We start from the raw sequence: 20,111 nt of genomic DNA on the forward strand, positions 1-20,111 counted from the left end.
GTACACACGTAATTGTGAATATTGATATTGGATGATTCGGGTTAATACATGCATCTGTAAATGCTCACACTGAATTTACGCTATTCACAGCAGGGTTAATTTGAAGATTTTAGGTCTCCATATACATTGTAGTCCTGCTATGAAATTTTTGCTGCCCCAAATTTAGTTTATTTGCTTATGCTAAATACTCAGGCGAGCTTGTAAAAACTAGTTTGCAGCTTACTTTAATTTTCATGTTCATAAGAAATATTTGAATACCACAACATGTTCCTTTGAAAATAGAATCATGAAATCCTCCAAATGATCTGATAAATTTTTATTATATACTCTATCTGCACGCTCTCCATTATTAAAGTTCCTAGTGTATATTACTCATCCAAGTGATGGATACTACATAAAACAGTGCTACTTTTTATAAAATTTATATCATTTCTTAGTGATCACTAGTTTTAATTTTATCAAGATGAGCAAATCATACAGTTGAAGTCTGTTTAATTCAATCACTTTCAGTCTTTATCACTTTCAGAACTTGAAGGATTTAGCAATACTGTAAAATTGCCATGTTTTTAATGTTTTATGTACCCCTTGATAAGTTATATGTATATGTACTCCTTGATAAGTTTTATATTTATTATATATAACATGCTTTACCTTTACCCCTTTACCCCTTGATAGGTTTTTTATATATATATATATATATATATATATATATATATATATATATACACACACACACATATATATATGTATATATATATATATGGCAGGTATATATTGTCTTAGGGCACAAAATTATCTGTAGAAGAATGAAAATATTCCTGTAAAACTTTAATTTACATGTGTGGCGAGCATTGCCCTCTGAGGAAGGCGCCGTTAAGACCCTCATAAGCCTCAGGGCCCGATTGTACTCTCCTTGGTATGCATCCTGGACTTTATGGTATGAACGAAAAAAAGGAGATGGCCTTTGGCCAAATCGCTCCAGGGACCTGCTCAGTTACTGGGAGTCCCTGGTTGTTCCCTAAAGCTAGGAAAAGCAACCCTGGGGGGGAAATCGGTGCCTTTGAGGGAGAAGCCGAGAAGCCAATCAACCAGCTGATGCCGATAAGGCGTGACTAAGCAAAGTCCCTGCTTTAGGGGTATATATACGGCTATGCCTTGCTATTAAACTTGCCTTGCAACCATCAGTTGCTTGTGACCTTCTGATCCCATACCTTGGTGCATTCAGTTCCCTACCCGCTCTCGTCGATCGTTACTGCACTTTGAGGACCCGCCGCGGCTGGTGGCATCCATGTATGGTCTCCATTGTACTCTCTATCAGAAACTAAGCCCCAGTCTATTCACTTCTCTTCTTTCTCCCTGGGGTTGCATCGTTAGACCAAGTCGCTTACACTGCCAAAGCATTTGGGGTGACATTTGGTCCTTGGTAGCCTCATAATCCAACTGGCATTTGCCAAGATGTTCTTCTTCTTACCGTCACTTAGTCCTCAGTCACTGCAGGTCACCACTCTTTTCTCCTTTGAGGATCTTGTGGTCTCTTGTCCTCAGTTATCCTGAAATATCACTCTCTCCTCAGACCTCTAACACCTAAAGAATAAAGGTCCCACAACCTAGGACTTGACCTCAGGTAGCAGAACAGAGAGAGCCATTCAAGACCAATTACGTTTATTTTTCTCCAAATCTTCTCTAGCCTGTGAATCAAGAAAACAGTTTCTCCAACTCGTGAAATAAATAAGGTCTCACTGATGTTGGTTTTCTTCTCTGTTTTTGTTTATGTGCTGAATCATTTTCAACACAATAAATGGCTAGAGTTTCTTTTCAACTCAAAATGTCTAACATTAGGAAACACAAAATATCTTTAACAGCTTCTCTGCTCTATCGTCCACCATTTTTGGCAAAGGATAGTGTTTAGTGAACGGGGAATGGCGAAGGAAGCAAGGAAATGGGACGGAAGGAAATCCCATACATTTCAAACTACTATCCTACTACATAGCTATTAACCTTAATCAATTTAAGAGATTCCTTACAATCCTATAAGAAAACATAATAATTGTCAATTTTAGAGATGATAAAACTGAAATTTATTGCTGCTGGCTCACTTTCCTGAACCAGGTCTAGCCAGCTCTCCATCTTTACTGCCTCTTTGAATAGGGATCCTCTAAGTCAATGCGAGCAAAAGACTCTGTAGCAAGACTGGTAATGGGTACCTGAGGTCTAAAATGAAGATGAAGACAATTAAGATTTTTAAATTAAATAATTAGTAAGGATGAGAATGGAAAAACTCAAAAGCCCAGAAGCACTTACTATATTTTAATGCTCTAGCAGAAATAGAGTAAAAATATAGTACAAAAAATGTTCACACTTAATACAGATATTTTACTGTCAAATATATAAGTATCCCAACCCCTTATCCTTGGAAACAAACTAAACCATATCAATTATCTGATAAAATAAGCGTGTTTTTCCTCCCGCTTACAAGTTGTGTTTCCTTCAATGTCAGATTCATAATGTTTCAGAACATTAATTCCTGTTAATTAAGTTCTTATCTGACTTCTGATTGAGTGGTTCAATCATACCCAAACTTATGTAATTACATTGAATGTTATAGAAATGGTCTATAACAAGTAGAAATAGAAATGGTAACAGATACATTATTCAAGATGGTGAATATTTGGGGGTGTATCAGAGGACATCACTTATAAATATATATTTAAACATTCAGATTTTGAAATTTAGATACTCTGTGCAAAGTATAAGGATTATGAATGAAAAAATTATGGGTGATTCTTTTTGAAGTTTTCAAATATTCTGTGAAAACGTGTAATTTGTGTTTAAAAAAGACAGGGCTTCCCTGGTGGCGCAGTGGTTGAGAATCCGCCTGCCGATGCAGGGGACACGGGTTCGTGCCCTGGTCCGGGAGGATCCCACATGCCGCGGAGCGGCTGGGCCCGTGAGCCATGGCCGCTGAGCCTGCGCGTCCGGAGCCTGTGCTCCGCAGCGGGAGAGGCCACAACAGTGAGAGGCCCGCGTACCGCAAAAAAAAAAAAAAAAAAAAAGAAAAGAAAAAACAAACAGACATTTCTTTAAAATATATATATTCAAAACCTCACCCTCCAGGGATTTTATGAAGATATCCAAAAGGCCTATAGGGATGAAAGTTTCAAAGTAGCTTTAGTGAGTGAAAAAAATTTTCAAGTGTTGAAACCACTTCTTCAAAATGCTGGCTCTAGTCCTTCAATATCACTTTCAAGTGTTTACGTTCAACTTTTCTACTGAGAGAGAGGGCTGATCTTCAGTGCTCAAACTATTTGCTGTGGTTCTCTCTGAAAAACCACGCCGGGACTGTAGCCTCAAAGGAGACCTGTTGCTCTGGATGATGGTGAATGTGAGCCTGAAGGGACTCTTGTCCTGAGGTCCTGAGGTCACTAGGAACACAGGCAATTACAGCCCCAGAGCAAGCTATTATCCAAAACAATCAACTCCAGGATAAGCTCTCTTATCACACCAAGTGCTTTTCACGATTATATTCTTGTTTCTGTATTTTGCCGTCCTTTGCTCTTTCTCTAGGTTTATATTTGGAGATAATTTTTTAAAATGCCTCCCAACTATCTTTTTTGCAGGCACAGCTATCTAAAACACTTGTGTATCACCCCTCATTTAATTTTTCTTTCTCAGACTAAGGTCATTCATTCTGTGGACATTTTCTTGGGCCGATAGAGGTCAGGTGATGTAGGAAATAGCTTACGTCTTCATTTTAATTAATGTCTAGAAGTGTAAAGAGTCCCTTGAGATTTTTTTAGTTTACAAAATTTTGACTGGGCGCTTTTGGAAGTTTTTCATTAAAACTCTCTCATCTTTGCAAGACAATGACTCTTTACTGAGGGATATTTACATGCTAACTTTCTAGAAATTTATTTCTTAAGACTCCATCATTAATATTGAAAATATGTAAAAGATTTAAAATAGTAAACTACCACGACCTACTTTTCACGTGCATTGTGAAGGGAAACAACACAAGAAACTGTTACTAAATCATTATACAAATGAGAGTAAATAATTGATGCTAACAAATGAAGAAAGAGCCAAAAAATAGATAAAGCAATCAAAAATCTTTCTAAAACTCATTTTAGCATTTTTTCTTTTTGGAAATGGCAAGGATTTGTATTTATGCCTGCCTGTTTGTTTTAGTTGACTAACATTATCTTTGAGTCCAATGTAAACTTTTTTCTTATCAATATTAAGGTGTTTGTTTGTTTGTTTAAGGCTTGAATCACCAACCAGGTCCTTGATAATGGAAGCTCCCCGGGGCGTCCAGGTGAGTGCTGCAGCTGGAGACTTCAAGGCTGCCTGCAGGAAGGAGCTCCTTTTGCAGTCCACAGAGGGGGAGGTGAGTTCTGAGGTGTAGACACTGGCCGTTTACTGCAGAGGGTGCTTATTCTCAAATTAGACGCCTATGATTCCAGGAGAAACATAAGGAACTACTTCATAAGAGGGCTCAAATTATGAAAATATTAATACTTCTTAAATATGAAACTGGGTAAACCTAATGTTATTTTCATAAGTCAAAGCTCCATTTATTTTCTACTGAAAGAGATTCATTCATAAGTCATTTATAAGTGGGGCATCTAAGTTCCTGCAGTTTCAAAAATCGACAGATGAATGGAATGAATTTCAAGGTAATACCAGAATGAAGGCAGTCTTTTCTGTCTCTGTTCCATTTTGGTCTTCAAAAAGTTTTTCCAAAACGTGCTTTGAAAGTTTGTGTGTTTGTTTCAGTAGAAATAGTACCTATATTTTTCTAAAAGGGAAACAAAAAGTGAAAGTTTATTTTGCTACTTCACCCGATTATTTCCTAGGTGAGATACATGCTGTTTTTCTTCCGTGTTGCTTTATTTCACCCAAGAGTCTGTTTAAACTCTGTTGTCCTCATTCCTTTAAAGATCCTCTTCTTTCTCTTACTGCCTGATTTAAAGAACCCTTTGTCTTTGGGCTTCCATTCTTTCACTGGAATGTGATAGGCAGGTACTTATTTTGTCTCCTTTACTTGCTGTCTACATTGTGACTATTGTATCTGCAGAATCACATTTTTGTCCATTCTGGAAATTCCTCAACATTTCGTCTTCAGATATTACCTCTCCCCCTTTTCTCTATAGCCTTTTTCAGACTCTCTGAAGAAATGTTATGTCTTTTCATTCCCTTACGGTCCAGATCTCTTAGCCTCTCCTTCCTCTTTTCTATTTCTTTATTGCCCTATGCCTCACTCTGCCTGTTTATTCAGATCTACATGCCAGGTTCCTCCTCAGTATCTAATTTCTTCAATCCCTACACTGGGCTTTTAATTTCAGTAATTTTGTTATTCATTTCTAGGATTCTCATCTGTTGCTTTTTTTCAAATCTGCCTGGACATCTTGGTAGTTGCTCTCTTGTTTGCTTGTTTGTTTTTAATTCTATCTTCATCATTTCAAAGCCTTATGCATAATACATATTCGATTCTGTATATTTTTACCACAATTCCCAAAGTCCTTAAAGGTCTAAATCTGTTGTGCTGCTGTTTCCACCAATTAATTCCCTTAATATTTTCTTCCTTCGTGTGCTTATTTATTTTTTTAATGAGTTTATAAAGGTCAAGCTGAGAAGAAAAAGCACGGAAGGACGATCTGAGAGTGACGGTCTGGAGCATTTCGGACCTCTTCAGATGTAAATATGAGGGCGGACATCAATAGAATCAAAGAGAGGATGTTCCTTTCGTACCTTTATACCAGTATCTCAGTTATTGATTCAAGATAAATTTGTATTACACATTTGGCTTCCTTTTTGTAAACAAGCTTATTGCCAGGATCATTAGCATCTTATCTGATATTACAGCTTAAATAATCTAGCAATATGTTTTATAATGTTGAAAACATATATCCATATTACCTTTCAGGGTTTCTTCCCACTACAATTGCAGACTACAATACTGTGTCTACCACAGCAAGGGAGAAATCTTTCTTAAATATCTCACATCTTTTTAAAGCATTTTTATCATGCTAATCATTTCATTCAAATTATTCATAATGAATCATCTCATAATAAATATTGGTGATTATTAATCTCCATTCTGCTTCTATTTATGCACCACTTTACTTATGTTCTTTTATTCAAAGTATCAGCAGAATCCTTGAATTCAATTACAGATTAGCATTTAATTGTTAATTGAGTATTATGCTGTAAATAAGTCACAGCCAAAAGCTTTCAGCTGTGGCCATTTTTTATATTAACAAAATAAATATACAGAAAAGCACAGCACTTTCTATTAGAATGAAATAGCATGTAATTTTTCTAGGAAGAAGTATGAAATGATATAAAATCTTTCTCTTTGCTTCATTGGCTATGCCACAGAAAGGCAGATCCACCAATTATTAAATAATATAGAAAAATATAAAGTCCCTACTCTTAGGTAGTGTTTCAATTAATTAAGATCAGGGCAAACATGGTGTTGAGGTAACCAAAATAAGTAAAAATGAAATGGCACACGAAGTTCTGCACTGCAGAAGTTTCATTCATTTCAGACATTGTACTGCAAGGAATTTCAAATTCAGCTCTGAAAACAACTTGAATGACAATTGTAGGTAAAACATTGAAAGTTATAAAATAGCATATGCAATGCAATAACTTAATAACATATGTTACAAGATGACACAATTTTTTAATCTTGCAAACTGATTAAATGTTCTACTACAGGGATAGGTCTGATTTCAACAGGTAAGAATGGAATAAATGGATTCTTGGTAGAGAGAAGACAATGGGCTGTGACTTCAAAGCTCAGGGGTGTCATTCTGAGCGCCAGGAAGACCTTCACCACAAATGCACTATATGGTTTATAGGGTGATATGGAATAGAAATATCCATTTTAGAGGTTGGAAAGTGAGCAGTGCCATAGTAAGTGCCTTAAGCAGAGCAGAAAGAGGCACGAGGGAGTCCGTCCAAGTTGCAGAAGCCTGGAAAAGCTGAGCAACGTGGGGTTGGAAAGAATCAATATACAGCACCCCTTTTTATCTCATCACTTAGTTTTCTGTCTCAAACCAAGAAAATATTTTTCTCCCCTTTCTTTTCTTTTTCCTTCTTTTTATTTTTTAAATGTAAAGCCATCATTTATTCACTCTTTCATCCTTCTATGGATGGATGTTATATCTGTGAGGCTAACTTTCAAAATTCAGAATATTATTTATATTCCTTCTTTTTCTTTATCCTTTCTTTGTTCCTTTATTATTTCTTTTTAAATTTTATATTATTATTGAGGTAAAAGTGGTATATAACACTGTGTAAGTTTCAGGTGTACAGCAGTATAATTTCACGTCTGTATATACTACAGAGTGATCACCACCAAAGTTCTAGTCATCATCCATCCCCATATAATTAACCCCCTTTGTCTCTTTTTAAAGACCCCGTTCATTTTAATTTGCCTACTAATAAAAATCTACCTCCCATATATGGGTGAAGCTACAATGTGGATCTCAGAAGATGATGGAATTAAGTATTTCCACATAGCCCAATATGATCAAGAGTCACCCGTAAATGGATAGGAGAGCTGGAGAGCACAGCTGTAGCTAAACTGAAGCAGGCCACACACCATAAGATTCAAGGCTAACTCCATTGATAAGGCCACCACAGCTGGGCTTGCTTTCTGAGTCCGCCACCTGCATGTCCTACCTATATAAAAACAGCTACTCTCCACATTTATTCAGTCAGGCTACACCAACGGAAAGGCAATCAGTTCCAAACTGTAAAACCCAGCGATGTGGCCTGGTGTCAGCAGGCCTCTGAAACCCACCAGGGCTTTCCAGGAACACTTGCTTCTGTGCTTACTAAGAAATGAACCACTGACAATATCTTACAGTCATTTGATTAATCCTACATGAGTCTCCTTATCCACATGTTCTTTAGCTTTCCACGTCCCATTCTTTATTGTCTACGTCACAAGGTTTCTTGCACAAAACACCAGCTCCTAACACTTCTCAGCATGAACTAACCTCCACATATGCAGACCTAAACCCCACAGTCCCAGAGCTTGTCTTCATAATACGTTTGACATTGGCGAAGCTTGAGAATATCTACTCTCTGCAAGCATGCCACCTCCTCAGCAGAAGGGAAGAAAGGGGGATATGCTGTGCAAGCCCAGTTCCTCTGTCAAACTCAACCAGTAAGAGGAATCGCCCCTCCTCCCCCGTGGAGAAGTGAGTGAAAGAACCCACAGGGTGTAGCAATTGGTATTACACTCATTGATGTCCCTCATCGTGGAAGCACAGAGCAGGAAGAAATGAGGCCCAGCATTTATACCCCAAAAATATGTTGTCATTTTTTTTACTTAGTTTTGTGCACTTTTAACTTTAGAATCAGAAAAAAAAAATTAATCTTAAAAAAAAATAGAAGTCCTTTCTCTTTGCTTTCCTGTCACTTAACCTAGAAGAAATTATGAAGTAATAAATTTCAACATTCGATACCTACAAACAAAAACTTTAATTATTCTTTCTTAACTTTGAATACTGTTGGTAAATGCAATCATTTTTATTTCATAATCTATCCATTTTTTTCAACAACTATTGGTATTACATGGAAGCTGTACATACAGGGTCAAGCACTGTGAAGTTATAAAAAATTCAGACTTAATTCGACCTTCAAGAAGGACATAGTTTATTAGGGAAAGTAATATATCAATATGACTATAAAATAAGCTACCAAGTAATGAGCAAAATAAGATGTTAATAATAAACTGCTACAGGAGAACCAAATAAGAAGAGTCTTTCCATCTTGGGGCACTAGGGAAAGGTCCGTGGAGGATGAAGCAGATGAACTGGGCTTTGGTGGAGGGTGAGGATTGTGACCTAGATGAGAGAGACATGTACAAGGTAAAGGAAAAGCATTACTTCATGCAACTTGTACTGGCACAATTCTATGCACTGTTCTATAGTCTTGAACCAATGACAGGCCCTGCCCTCATAGATATTACTAGCAAGTAAGAGAAATAAGCAATAAATGAACAAATACACAATATAATGTTAGGAAGAGATTGTTACTACAGAGTAAAGTAAAGCTGGTAAGGAGAGATTAATGGATTTGTGTTACTTTAATAGGGTGGTTAGGAAAGTCCTCTTTTAGAGGGTGACCTTTTAGTAGAGATCCAGACAAATATGCTCACATCTAAAATTAATCTAAAGTATACATGTCTATGCTATAGGAATTCTTTTTCTGGCTTATTCTTAGTGCCATAGATTCGTATATTTCAAAAAAAAATTTAAAGCATAAAAAGGCAAACAGGGGAAATCTCCCTCCTACCTCTGTTCTCTAGCCACCCTGTTAATATCTATCCCCACTTGTAAATATTTGGAGAAAAGTTTTTCAGGCTAGGAAAATGAGGAGTTAAAAAGCCCTGAGGCCAGGGTTGTTTTGGTGTGTTTGAGAAAATGTGAGAGCTCCTGCAAGAATTGTAGGAAGTGATGTTAGAGAGATAGGCCAGATCATACAGGGCTTGTGGGCCATGGAAAGGAATCAAGATTCATTTTAAGCGTGGGGGGAGGCCGTTAGAGAAACCTGAGCGCTGGTAGGACATGATTTGGTTTGCATTTCTTAGAAGTTCACTCCAACAGCATGTACAATAGACTGTACGAGGACAAGAGTGGCCACTGGCAGGCCAATTAGGGGGCTCTTGCAAGAGTCTTAGTAAGAAATGATTAGGACTTGGGTGAGAGCAAATGTGTAGAAAATGGAGTATTCTCTGGTTCTCTTGTCAATTTAGAGATGCCTTTAGGCCGTAATTAGCTACATAACAATAGAATCAAGACATAGCTAGAGAGAGTTTGTTTGCTCATTCAAATTCATGATCCAATTTTCCTTTCTTTGGACCGTTCCCCATGCATGTCAAAACCATATGATCTCTGGCCCTGAAAGTGTTGTGTCCATGATTTGGAATAAGTGAAGTAATTTTGCAAGTTAGAAGATTTAGCAACATGGGTGTTAAGTACAGGTAATGTATTTCACGGAGTCTTCAAACCTGATTATATCTAATAGTTACCTGTTACTTGCTGTGCACATTATCTACTTGGTGTAGATTGGGAGTCAGCGTGACTTTATGAGTATTTTTTAAAAAATTAAACCAGAGAGTAAATTTTTTTTAATTAATTGCCCATCACTTCACTAATGGCATCTCCATAAACATCGTTATTTCTTTGTATATTCTTTAGACTGGCATGTTTAAGTTAAATTAAGAGACAGACAGAATCATTCATTTTCTGTGGTGTCTGAATAACTGGGTTGGCCCCTTAAGCAGATTTCACAATCTTGCTTTTCATTTCGAGGACGTTCTCTCAGAATGTACCGTGTCTCAAAGGCTCAGGTAGCCGCAGAGCGTTTGGGCTGTGCCGTAGGAACGCAGTTTGTTGGTTCAACAGGGTTTGGCAGGGCTTCCCTGGTGGCGCAGTGGTTGAGAATCCGCCTGCCGATGCAGGGGATACGGGTTCGTGTCCCGGTCCGGGAAGATCCCACGTGCCGCGGAGCGGCTGGGCTCGTGAGCCGTGGCCGCTGAGCCTGCGCGTCCGGAGCCTGTGCTCCGCAACGGGAGAGGCCACAACAGTGAGAGGCCCGCATACCACAAAAAAAAAAAAAAAAAAACAGGGTTTGGCAGCTAAACCAACAGAATGGTTTGTCCTGTGGTCTTTCTTATTAGACCAGGCTGTAAAGCTCTTAAGAATATAGGATGCTAAAAGGAATTACCATGAAATTTCTTTCCCTCTAGATATTTTTGAACGCTGATACAATCCGGCTGGGAAACCTGCCGACCGGCGCTTTTTCCTCTTCTTCGCCCAGCTCCTCGCACTCTCGGCAGGCAGTGTATGAACTGTGTGTCTGCCCCAACGGCAAACTGTACCTGTCGCCAGCTGGTGCCGGGTCTACTTGTCAGTCCAGTAGCAGCATCTGCTTGTGGAGCTGAACTGACTTGATTTCTCCTCACACCAGAATAGCCTTTTGTTCCCGTCCGTCTCCTTCACCGTTCAGCTCCGTTTCCCTTGTGATCAGTCCAGAGCTTCTCCAAATGGTCCGCAGAGCAACTCCTTCCAGTGTAAGCAGGGATTCGCACCGCCTTCTCTCGTGATGTTCTGTACTGCTCGACACGGAGTGTGTGAGGGACAGAACAGTGGAAAAACCATCTTCAGCAGGAAAACTGGATCATAACTTTTGCTCAGAGGGGAGAATAACATAGGTGCCTTTGCTACATGAAGTGAAGCACACAGTTTTAGATTTTTGCAGGACCTGGATGTGGACTGCACACATATACGTGACATAGATGAAATTCCCGGTATCCAACGGCAAGATGAAAATGGTCAACCCTGTAAGAAAACTAGTTCTACAGAGCCTGAAAGCACAATTTTCCATTCATCTTTTTGGATGTAAACTTTTATCCCTGAATTTTAAAATTTTAAAGCATTCTGTAATGCTTGCTTTACTATAAATTAAATTCAATACATGGTTTTTAACAAAATAAGACAGAATCCCACCCTGAGTTTTATTTGTTTCTTTAAATTCAATGTGTTGTTACTCTTTGTCTACTAACTCTAGAATTTGGTACATTAGGTAATTTTGAAAGCTCTCAGCAATAGAATCTTTACAGAATTAACAAAATGCCATTATACCATCATTTGTCAGATCTGAATGGCCTTATATAGTATGTACTTGGCTATTGCATGTGACGTATTTGCTTTTAACCAAACATCTAATTTATTGCAATATAAGGTAGGATTAAGAGGGACCTACCGAAGGTGTGGAATCCATAGATTTTTTTTTTTTAATTCACACGATATCCTTTACAACTAGGTTCTAAGAGTACAGTTTTTGTTTGCTTCATTCATTTTATACTTGAATCGGACTGCTAAAATTCAAACATCCTCTAAATAAATAAAAACTACTGTGATGCCTAATGCTGAGAATGAATTCACTTTCCATTGGAATATCATCTACAGAATTATATCTATGTACTTTTTATTGGAGGTTAAGACTTAAGGACGGTAGAAATTAAAGTGAAAATCCCCGCTTAAACAGTAAGACATACAAATGTTAGCGAACGTGTTGAAAATGTGTTTACTCCATTAGATTCATATTTTAAGGAATTTAGTCACATTTCTTTGCAGCTCTTAGTATTTGGTTACTTTTGTTAGACTGTTAAGCTACCCCGAATCAGAGAGCCTAGCTGCTTCTGTCCTCCGATGCTTCTTTTTGTAAATTAGCTGCTGATAAATAACTCCAGAATATTGCCCACGCGTTTACTACAACACTCCTTAACTCTAACTCTCGCACCTTATAGAACCCAAGAACATAAAATTGTATTAGCTATTTCCTGTTCTGGGAAGATGACTTGATTACTATAAGGTAAGTCTTTAATTTTCACACGTCAGTCCATCTTTTTCTCCCCCATGCACACACGATTACAGGTGTGTGGAAGTTTTCAGTTTGGAGGTCCGTGACTGTAGGATCTTTGGAGTTCAGGACTCTGCAGCACAGGATGAAGTGGGAGACTTGAATTTATAGAAATAATCTGATTAGTGAAAGTAAGAAACCTGAGTAAGGCAAGCAACAAAGTGAACCGTTTGACCAGAATTCTCTTGTTGGGATAACGTAACACATCGAATACCTGAAAAACCTCCATTTCACTAAATGTATTCTGTACTCAGCAGAAAAGTCAGAAAGCTAGTGCAATTTTATTACTCTTAAAATAGAACTTGTGTTTGGGGTTATTATATAAAACCTTAAGTCAATATTGGAGTAAAAATTAAGATGTGCAATTGCTTAAAAAGTCATATCCCAACACAGGAGTTTAATTTATTTAAGCTAAAACATTAGAAGTTACTATGAGAAATCCTCCCGTTGGTTTTTGCATAATACTCACAGAAAGTATAACACAAGAAATTTTGATAAATTATGGGTGCTAATCACTGTATGGACCTTTTAGGAAAATGCTATGTATTAATTTGAGACATATTCAAGTTCTAAGTTAAAACAATGAGAAAGTTTCTTAGTCAAATGGGAACAATTCTTTTGATTAGTGATTAGCCCTGTTTCCAATCTCAGCTCTGTCTTCTACTAATCAGTAAACTGATGTAGGCAGTCTGGGAATATCTCCAGGCTTCAGTTTACTCAACTTTGCAACAAAAGCATTGAATCAAATGGTCTCTTAAGATTTCTTCCAGCTCTAACATGTTCTAATTCCAAGAGCAAATATTATAGAAGGTGAAAGGGGCCGTCGAAATTTTAAACTATATGTCATGAGAGGAGAAAAGATAAAAAGTGTTAAAACCAATTACAGTGAGGGGCTGTCAAATTTGGAATTCACATGTATTTTGAAATGTTATAAACACAATTCAAAAGAAATGTATAAGAGATTTAGACTAGGTCTAGATGATGTAAAAATATCTGCTCAGTGTGGTAGAAAAAAATAGCATAGCGATACAGGTTAGCTTTCCTATTCAACACTAAATGGGTGGTTTAAATTAGTTGACTGGCTGTTTCAGATTCCTTAGACTCTAAGTATAAACTCAGCCTCAGAGTTTGGGCTTCTATTAAAGGCACAGAAGATTGCTCTGAAAGGTCCTTAATTTCCTCATAAAGAAGGCTTGATTCTTTCTTGATACAGAGTTTATTTCCTTAATCGCAGACTACCCAAACAGATTCATTATCTGTTTTTCCAGCACCCTTTTTGTGTTACAAAATATATATAGTGCAGTTTACTTAGATGCAAATTTCATTTTTCCCAAATTAGACTCAGAAAAGTGATTCCTTTCAAATGTATTACATGGACCCTAAACTTCGTATCCAGTTTAAGTGGAGAAAGCAGGAAGGGAAGAAGGGAAGAAGGCAGGCAAACAGGCAGGAAGGAAGGATAGAGAGAAGGAAGGGGACTGACAGCATTCCTAGCATTTAAATTCTTAGCTGAGAATGGACAGAGAAGTATCTGCGCTCATGTTTTGTTTTATACTGCGGTTCATTAGTTGTTTAAATGTCAAAGACCAAAGACTGGGATTTCTATTGTATTTAACCCTACAACACTGCTGTTTCTACTAATTTATTCAAATGAATGGGAGGGCTTATAATTACAACATAAGGTAGTAAACATTTCCTTTTAAAGCAAAAGCATTAATCAATGATCCATAGCTCAGAATCCTGCAAAGGAGGATGTTTTTCTACACTCTTTCTTGCTCTAATCATTTGAACATCAACGTCCCTTTCAGAAAACGATGCTTTGTTGACAGGCTTCAGTAATATGGTTAACATTAAAGAGAAAAAGAATGTATTTAGGTCTTATTAAAAATGACTATTTAGGAAATTAATAGAAGTATTTACCAAATATCAATACTCTATTGATCATTCTATGATTACAGTAAAACTCCTAATGAATTATATCACTGCAAACCCGGCATCCCTGTATGAGGCAGAGATAGATAGAGAGATTGAGAGTCTTTAAGGCATTTAAGTGCTGTATTTTATAGCAGGTAATATCAATATCATAATATTAGATTATTAAAATAGTGGAAGATATTTAATGAACAAATTCTCTGTGTAGCCATCAAAACCAAACTCACATTCGAGTCTCTTCTAAGTGAGGTCTTGTCACCTTATTCTTCCAGTAGCTTTGGTCTAATTAGAATTGCTCATGTGACCCTATGTAAAGATACTTGGAGAAATGATTTTTCCTCTGTGTACTACTGTATATTATAGTAATGAATATTGCAAAATGTTATGATCACAAAGTAAAATAATACTGCATTTTAATTCTTTTAAAACAATCATACACTAAGGAATGACCTCATTGAACACTGTTATTCATATTGTTTTATACTGAGGTTCATTCATTGTTTAAATGTCAAAGACCAAAGACTGGGACTTCTATTGTATTTAACCCTACAACACTGCTCTTCTACTAATTTATTCAAATGAATGGGAGGGCTTATAATTACAACATAAGGTAGTAAACATCCTCCTTTGCAGGATTCTGAGCTATGGATCATTGATTAATGCTTTTGCTTTAAAAGGAAAAATGTGTTAGTGTAATCCACATACCTTTTATACATGCATAATAAACACCTTGATATTCATAAAACCAGTATATAAAGACTATATCCTAAAATGGGCCCAGGATGGATTTACTCAGCTGAGTTTAAACTTTCATTGCTTGCTAAAAATTCTTTGGAAAATATAATTAATTTGAAATTCTTTTAGAACCAGAGGGCTATTTTTTTAAGTGTTGATTGAAGCGATTCCATTCTTTGAGAAAGTCAATGAAAAACATTAAAGGAAATGAGGTATAATGAGCTGTGATTCTTTTGATTTTTGCAGTCTTAATATCTCATTTGTTTGAATATTTATAAATAAAAGCCAAACAGGGTTAAAAATGTGCAAGGACATTTACTAACAATGGAAATATGTAATTTCAAGTTTGAGTGTCTTGTTATTTATACAGTTCTTTAAACCAGGTCCACTACTCATATATTTTGTTTTGTAATTTTCATGTACATGTTTTCTTGTATATAGAGAAATATGAAAAATGGAACTATTTTCTTACACATACTATGCAATATGTTTGTAAAATTGCAATATTACCAAAATTACAAAAGCTGTGCTTTTGTACTCTATCTCGCTTTATGTAAAATCAGTCTTTTTCTATTTAAATGGACTATCTGTCCCATAAATTGTAGATAACATATCTATTCAAAACTCAGTCTATTGTATCTTTTGTTTAGTTTGGCGTGGATTGGGTTATATTTCTTTTGGGAGAAAATGCAGCAAAGTTTGGCAGTTGGGAACTTTTTTTTTTCTCAGAAAATGAGAACTTTGAAGCATGCAATGAGCTCATATAATTTAAGATCTCTCCTGTAATTCTTGTATTTTGTCCTAATTTTGGTGCTACTCTGTAACCATGATTAAATATGATAGTCAAAACAAAGAGGATCAGAACTCATATGCTATCATTTCATTTATTTTATTGAGAAAAAAGTTCAAAGAGGAGGGATATGAGTATTAGTATTGCACAGAGACCTTTTTTGATTATGCATTTTAAATATCAACTCCATTAAGATATACATTTTTGAAAATTTAGTTTAATCTATACATTTATACTTGTTAAAGATGCTTCTCTTTTGAAAGCTGAACATATCTTTCCTTTTAAATATATGACCAATGAAACTAAAGAATTCAAATTGATTTAAAAGCCATGGTCACTACATTTTACAACATGACTAGCTAATAGTTTATCCATTCTGAAACCTCAGTGATTTGATTTTGAGGATAAGACTAGACAAACTGCTGTTTGCTCAAACACACACCCTATATTATACATAGCATCATCCCAAAATACATATACATGTGCAGCGTTGAACATACACTCATGCTAATTGTCATTTACTTATTTGATGCTGAATTTCTTCACTTCCTTGTTACACTCAAAATATCAAGAACACGCATCAAGACAATAACATGGACTTTATAACCTTTTAGAGATGTAATTCCCAGTGCAATACTTTACAAGCTTTGAGAGTGACAGTATTCCTCTTAGGTTCCAAAAAGCAACAGGAGCCATTGAAAGTTTTTTTTTTTTTTTTAAATTCACTATTACTTTTTTTTTCTTTGCTGTCCAAATATCTCTATACACTAGTTTGGATATTAGAAATAAACAAAACCAGAATCATTTACACTCCTTACAGAAGCTTTCAAATGTTAAATCTAAATAGAAAATAAATGAGTGCTTTCACTTTGGGGAATCATATATACATTTTATAGCTTTATTTAATCTACAACAAAGTTTTGGATGGTTCTAGTAAGCAACCAGACAGTCGCAAACTTATTTCCAGCAGATCCTTCACACCATTTACCAACCAAAGTAGTGCCTGGTGTTTGGTAAACTCTTTTCTCCATTAAGTGGGGTATTGGAGAGTGGAGATCAGCAATGGATATTAAGCCAGAAAATTCCAATGCAGTATTATACTAGTGTTTTCAGAACAATGGCGTATTGCTAAAGGAACAGCTACTGAAGACAACTTGTATAGACTGAAACTGTTATTGTTGCTTCTTGTTAGTTACCAAGCATAAGTTTACCTTCTTTTTTTGTGTCACGTGAAAAATTTTAGAGACAAGAGCTATCACCATGCAACATTTTATTGAGAATGATTCTAGAACTAAGTTCAAGCTCTCCAGGAAGGAGTGGCATTGTGGTCTATCATGTCAGAGTTTCTGGAGTGATTGATTAATTGCACTACCTCTGCTCTATTTTAGCAGTGAGATGGTCTCAAGGTCTTTCAACTCAATACAGGGCCTCACTTTCCCAAAATGTAAACCAAGGGGGCTAAATTCAAAATATCTTTAAATGCATCAATGTTATCTTAATATCCTTTAAAATATTAATGTTTAAGTCTGTGCTATATAGAATTTACTTTTACACTAATGTGGAAGTATAACATATAGAACAATGTACTGAAATGAAATAAACAAGGAACAGAGGTGAGGTGTTGTCAAGCCCTTGATAAATTATGGTCCATTACATAATTCAGAGCATGCAACGGAATTACCTGGGTTATGAGAGTTATCTGAGCTCCAGATAACAATTTTACTTGATAATCAACTGTTCAAAGAGAGAAGTACATGAACCAACATTGGTTAAGCATATATTCTTTATTTTACACTGAATTAAGACAATTTATGTTATTCGTTTAATTATAATCTCATGTATTTTTGTATTAAATTTAATTAATCCCAGTTTTATAAACATGAAAACTGTGTTTGGGAGTGGTTAAGTAAATCACCTGTTATACTTTTTTGCGTTTTAGTTTTAGTGCATGCATTTGCTCATTTATTTACCAAATGGTAACAAGTATCTCCATGTCAGGCACTATTCTACTATTCTAGACACTAGTAAACAAACAGTGGTTTACCAAACAGATAGAGAATTCCATGACTCTTGTAGAGTTTTGGGGCTGGTAAGAGAATGCAAAAAAATTAATAAACAAGATAATGTGGTAATATGAGAAGTTCTATGAAGAAAATAAGCAATGAGATATTGTTAGGGTGAGTCTCACTCATTATGGTAAGCAGTTTAAGAAGAAGGAGAACCTTATAATTTCAAGTCACAAAGACTTTTGTGTCATTACATTTTCCGGGTGTTGTGCAGTAGGCTATATGCCAAAGCAACCACTTGAATACCAGGATGCCAATTTGGAAAATAGTCATGAGAACAGAGACTGAGAAAATTTATTAGATTTCGATAACATAAACAGTGTTTTACTGGTAAAATATAAAGTAAGAATAAATGTACACTACAGTTTTTAAATCTACAGCTGGATTCTAAGTCATGACACGATATCACAGTTTTCATCACAGTCTCTTGTGAGATTTCACGTTTTGGCTTTGGACATACTCTCTTCTAACACAGACCATTATCCCTGTTGATTTTTATCTCCTGGCTGCATGTCAGAAATTATGCTAGCATGATACATTACTCAGCATCGACAAAAAGTTTTGTACTATGGAATGCCTCTCCCCACCAAAATAAACCTCAGAACGGTATTCTAATGATAAAAAATATGAGCTTTGATGTCCTGGGGGGAAAAAAAAAGACCGCTCATTCATTGTGCAATCACATTCTACCAGAAGGATTCTGGTAGACTCACAGTCTACTTTTGAAATCTAACCCATGCAAAATGCTTACAACCCTCAGTGTTGCTTATGTTATGTTGAATGACTTATTAGTTGCTTTTCCTTTTGATGGGTCTGTTAGAATAAGTTAGTAAAATTGACCTGAGTATTATCACAAAACATATTCCAAGCTATGGCAGTTTTGTCTCTCTCTGGGACGAATCTGTTGAGTCAGGTATTCCTACATTATTCTGGAATATTTTAGGGGTAGTTCTAACAGGGAGTTGCAAGATTCTCCTTATGGTTTGACAAGATTCTTTCTATCCCTGCAATTCTGTAATGATTGAATAGTAAATTATCAATCTTAGTATCTTGAATTTCTCTGAAGGCATTTAAAAAATATTTGTCATTGAACATAATAAATTATGAACTTACACCTTGGTCATGTGCCCCTAAGGGAAAGTGGAATCATATAAATGGGGTAGGGTTTGGGGTACTTTATTCTTTTAAAATTGGGCGTCCTAAAGTTTTGTATTGCTAAGGTGACCCCAGAGTACAGTCTAATAAATCTTTATGGCCAACCATATTGATTGATCTAAAAATGGTATGGTACTTGAAAGCTCCAATATTTAACTTGCAAAATATTTAACAAATTATATAAAGACATTTAGGCCAGATAATTGTCCAATTCAGAAACTTTAGATTTTATGGTTTTTTAAAAAGAGTACACAGACGAGTTCATTTCCCTGAATACAGCTTGTTATTATGTTGGATGGTTATCTTAGCACGGTTACCATGGAAAAATTCATGGTGGTAAATACTTATTAATTGGAACAATTAAAACAGAGAAAAACAACTGAATCCGAGGGCCAGTATTTAATATTATCAATTTGTAAGTAACCACCATTTTCATTGCAATAACTCTCTGGTTTTCAAGGATGAATTAGATTCAGTTTGAATCTACAACTATTGTCAATGATGACATGAAAAATATATTTCTAGGCTCTGACTGATTCATCAACTTCCCACACTGCTTTAAAGAAAATTGACCTACCATATTTTCACCACCCCCAAAAGTGTACAACTGAATAATGCAAATATCCTCTAGACTTCTAAAATATATATATATTTCTTCTAAGAAGTGGTAAGTGTCATTTGATAACTTATTTTAAGTTATTTCTTTAAGAGTGGCCCAGAATAATCTCCTGTCAATATTCAGATCATGATTATGAAGGTCAAAAGATCATTTATCTTACCAAAGATCAGGAAGTAGAAATAAAACTAATTGAATTTATTCTGCCTCAGCTTTCTCTATTTGTTTTTGTTCTGTTATTTATAATCAAAGTTTTATTCTGAAGTTTGCAAATGCTTATATAGGATAGTTCTCTACTTTACATATTTCCAGAGTTGAAGTAAGATTGATCTAGGTGGATTAATGTGATAATGTGGTAAATGCAAAAACTGTT

At 35.9% G+C, this 20,111-nt stretch overlaps 1 protein-coding gene across 6 annotated transcripts in view; it reads left to right on the forward strand.

Moving 5' to 3' along the window:
* The window catches only part of SGCZ (sarcoglycan zeta), a 926,925-nt gene that overhangs the window by 770,794 nt on the left and 136,020 nt on the right, over nt 1-20,111 (forward strand). For 3 of the 6 annotated variants that reach the window (XR_010838464.1, XR_010838463.1, XM_067022529.1), the window contains exon 7: nt 4,261-4,384. Coding sequence is in view for 4 of the 6 variants with exons in the window: in XM_067022529.1 (XP_066878630.1) it covers nt 4,261-4,384 (124 nt within the window). In the remaining 2 variants the exon portion in view is untranslated. Of the gene's footprint in view, nt 1-4,260; nt 4,385-10,768; nt 11,506-20,111 lie in introns of those variants that run through there. The other 3 variants (XM_059049306.2, XM_067022526.1, XM_067022527.1) reach the window with 2 other exon arrangements.

Source organism: Kogia breviceps, chromosome 20 (genome assembly GCF_026419965.1).
Source record: "Kogia breviceps isolate mKogBre1 chromosome 20, mKogBre1 haplotype 1, whole genome shotgun sequence".
NCBI lineage: Eukaryota > Metazoa > Chordata > Mammalia > Artiodactyla > Physeteridae > Kogia > Kogia breviceps.